Genomic DNA, 4,313 nt, shown 5'->3' with positions numbered 1-4,313 from the left:
GGCGCAAGTTGTCTCCGTGTGGGGTTAGGAGGCATGGGTGACATTCGGACGGACGTGGGCCCCCATGTGGCGAGTGTCTAGACACGCACGTCTATATGGACGTCCGGGCGCTAGCACTAAGTGACAAATGAAATGAACTTTAATCTTGTTTGCCTTTTCGTATTTCCATCTCATTCGTCTTTCCCTAATTGTTTCCAAACCTTATATTCTTACCTTGTCTCGACAACGTTTGAAGGCGCTCTACCTGTTTCGCCGATGTTAGGGCGACCCAAGATGCACTTTGCTCTGGTGGGATCCTTTCTTTGGGCAAGCGTTCATTGGTGAAACCGGAGGGTACACGGTTTGCTAAGATGGGAAGGCCTGATTGTCAAAGGTGTGCCACAACGAGTTGCACTTTTCATGCTCATGTGATGATGTGCTTTAGGGTCAATGGATAGATTTGTCACGACCCTAATTACATGATCACCTTAATCTTTCCATTACAAGCATGATTATGCATTACCACCACCATAACTTTGCTCTCAATGCCATGCATTGAAAGAGTTCAAAATAATATTAGTTTCTTCCTATGGCCGAACGTGCGTAGCTACCCATGAGTCCACCCTGCCCCAGGAAATTAGTAACTTACCATTCCCATTTAAATTAAATTCTATTAAATAAATTGGCCCCTCTGTCTAGCCTTAATATGTAATGTGAGCCGCACCAGAAAAAAAACAAAATAATACTAGAAGATACACTATCTAGCTCCACGAAACCGTAGCTTCCAACCCGTGAGTCCAAGCTGCCCACAAGAATAATAAAGCATAAACGAACTTATCATTCATATTTGAATTCCATCAGATTCCTCAAGCAGCAAGCCACAACTCAACCAAGACCAAGATGCCTCCTTGAGAGTTGAGACGGACACACATAATAAGCAACCACTAAAGCAACAGATAGCTACTAGCCTACTACTGACGCTACAACTGAAATTCCAAAAGAGATGTGTCACTATTAAAACCATCCATACACTAATAAGCTAGAACTAAACCAAGGCAGCCTGACAAAGCATCTGGCTGAGCTCAATCCATGTTGTCATCGTCTTCATCCGGCAGGGGAATCGCTGCAGCAAGTTCGATCTCTTTGTCAATCCTGCATGCCATGAAAACCATTACATGATCAGAGAAGCACTCACGTTATTATCATAAACAATGTATGCAGCATGGTAGATCAGCGTCGTCGTCAGGTACATGTTTGCTTGAATAATAATGACTTACTGTTGCTGCGCGGCAACGTCGATGGTCACGTCGGCAGGGACGAGGGCTAACTCTTCGACGAACTTGACGTCCGTGTTCCTGCATTTACACTCGTGCATCAGATAATCGTTTGGTGTTGCTATATAGCATATGCATTGCACTCAAGAGAAAACCGGGCAGATGTATAGGATTGGTACAATGTAGATTTGCTACAGAATGACGACAATACCCACCCTGCGAGCTTCCTTGCAAGGTAGAGAAAAGGCTTCTCGAAGTTGTAGTTGCTCTTGGCAGAGATCTCATAGTACTGGAGGTTCTTCTTCCTGTGGTAAGTCACTGCCTTGGCCTTCACCTGCCGGTTCTTCACATCCACCTTGTTGCCGCACAGGACAACCGGGATGTTCTCACACACCCTAATATGCACAGTAAAAGATGTACCAGATCACACCAAAACAAGAGGCGTGTGAGCAATTCAAAAGGCAAAATTTTTACCTGCTGATGTCCCTGTGCCAGGTGGGAACATTCTTGTAGGTGATCCTTGAGGTGACATCGAACATGATAATCGCACATTGACCATTGATGCTGCATGATTGGAACATATGAGCAAATATTAACCCTTCATAATGCATCTCACAGTTTTCAGAGTCACAAGCCGAGTAAATCATCTAGTCTCAATTCTTTCAGGCATCTCTACCAGTTCTAGTATAACTGTCTCTCTATGGTTATCACATTGGACCAACTCCAACTGTCAAGGCTGCTCTACGGGTTAATCTGTATCCTCCGGGAATTATTAGCTTGCTTATTTATGTTCAAATGTCTTTTGTTTATTAGCTTACATCAGTTAGCCACTTAGCTTGTATGAGAAAACATTAATCTGTGAGGATCGGATCACCACATCATCTTGACTTCGTTGTAACCCAGAAGCTAACATAAAAAAAAATCTCAAGAAAACCACTTGATGACATTTATTGCGTTGATTTCTTGCTACTCAAGCTAATCTACGTTGTGAGTACTCGACCGATGCTATCAAATAATCATTGATTTTTGTTCTTGACAAGACCAGACAATGTGAAGCAAAAGATTGTATAATGTAGTTAGCATTAGACTAATAGTTGTAAATACTAGGGCCCATCAGAATACTTGTCCAAACATTTCCTCTGAACTTACTAGCGAGAAAAATCAGGATGGCAACTGCTAAATGTCTAAGTTGCAACATCTGAATGAAGTGAAGAACTAGTTGGGTTGCAAGGTTCTTACTAGTATCCATCACGGAGGCCACCAAACTTCTCTTGGCCGGCCGTGTCCCAGCAGTAGAACCTTATCTTGCCATGGCTCGTGGTGAAGTCCAGAGGGCGCACCTCCACCCCGATTGTTGCTGCAAATCGAGAACGAACAGCCCAATCAGACAGTTAGGCGAGATCTTAAACAGCAAGAGGTCTATGCCCTTCCCCAAGAACCCGAAATCGGGATATATATATATATATATATATATATATATATATATATATATATATATATATATATATATATATATATATATATATATATATATATATATATATATATATATATATATAAAAGTTATTCTGTAGCTACCTCTATTTACGATAATTTTATATACTAATTTACGATAAAGTGAATACATATTTACGATAGTTGTGTTACTATAACACATGAGGATATTTACCGTAACGTTATAATAAATCACATAGTAATGAGTTACTATAATCTTACTATAATCTCGTGAATTAGCATAGTAATTATCGTAACTCAAAGTGGTCACAGAATAAGTTATTTATATAGCTATATATATACGGCTATTCAGTAGCCGGCTACAAAATAAGTTATTCTGTAGCCACCTCTATTTACTATAATTTTATATACTAATTTACGATAATTTCAATACATATTTACGATAGTTGGGTTACTATAACACATGGGGATATTTACCATAACGTTATATTAAACCACTTAGTAAGGGGTTACTATAATCTCGTAAATTAACATAGTAATTATCGTAACTCAAAGTGGCTACAGAATAAGTTATTCTATAGCCAGCTACAGGATAGTAGTTCTATATATATATATATATATATATATATATATATATATATATATATATATATATATATATATATATATAACGGTAAGACTATTCTGCAGCTGGCCAAATAATAACTTAACTTATTTTATAGCCACCTTGATTTACGATAATGTTTGTACCAATTTACGATAATAACAATACACATTTACGATACATGGGTTACTATAATTCAAGACGATACTTACCATAATGTTATAGTAAATTACTTATGAGAGGGTTACCATAATCTCGTAAATTAGTATAGTAATTATCGTAACTCAAAGTGACCACAAAATAATTTATTCTGCGGCCACCTATATATATATATATATATATACACGCGCGCGCGAGAGAGAGAGAGAAAAAAAATTAAATGTTTGCTGCTCACGTTCGTATCGCTTCTCGAACTCCCCGGTGATGTGCCTCTTCACGTACGTCGTCTTCCCTGCGAGATGGCAAGAGGGGCACAGTTTGTCAAAAGTTCGGCAACGTTGAAGCGCTACCGATAAACTGCGAACAACAAGATCAATAGCCTCACCAGTGCCACCGTCGCCAACGAGGACTAGCTTGAAGCTGGGGTAGTCCACGGGCTGGGTATTCGGCAGAGCCTGCGTCCGTATACGAAAATCAACAAATCAACACGAGAGAAAAAAAAGAACCATAGCACTAGGAACTAGGACGGCGTGGGACGGCGGATCGGAACGGATCAAGCAAGATTCGACAGCGACGTCGGTCTCGCACACCAAATACGCCGAAACCCTCGACGGAGACAAAGGGTTCAAGATCGAAAGGAGCGCACCATTGGGGTCGAATCCGTGGTCCGGGGTTCGGAGGCGAGTCGACGGTGTCGGAGACGTTAGGTGGGCGACGGATTGGAGGGATCGCCTGCGACAAGGAGGTCTATGGGTGGGGAGGTGATCGCCGTGGCTGTGGCTATATATAGGGGCGCCGTGCCGTCGCCTGCTTGCGTTCGACGCGACCGCCTGCGCCGCGAT

The 4,313-nt window shown here is 41.2% G+C and overlaps 1 protein-coding gene across 1 annotated transcript; it reads right to left on the bottom strand.

Moving 5' to 3' along the window:
- Window positions 1-271: 271 nt before the first annotated feature.
- On the bottom strand, window positions 272-4,313 carry LOC136528135 (GTP-binding nuclear protein Ran-1-like). Its single transcript, XM_066521047.1, has 8 exons — window positions 4,118-4,313; window positions 3,857-3,926; window positions 3,707-3,763; window positions 2,493-2,610; window positions 1,728-1,817; window positions 1,469-1,648; window positions 1,257-1,334; window positions 272-1,131 (listed from the first exon to the last, which is right to left on the bottom strand). Exons 1-8 carry the CDS (start codon window positions 4,118-4,120, stop codon window positions 1,062-1,064), a joined length of 666 nt encoding a protein of 221 aa, XP_066377144.1. The 5' UTR covers window positions 4,121-4,313; the 3' UTR covers window positions 272-1,061.

This window comes from Miscanthus floridulus, chromosome 19 (genome assembly GCF_019320115.1).
Source record: "Miscanthus floridulus cultivar M001 chromosome 19, ASM1932011v1, whole genome shotgun sequence".
Lineage (NCBI taxonomy): Eukaryota > Viridiplantae > Streptophyta > Magnoliopsida > Poales > Poaceae > Miscanthus > Miscanthus floridulus.
The sequence above is the reverse complement of the archived record's forward strand: the minus strand, read 5'-3'. Positions and strand labels throughout refer to the sequence as shown.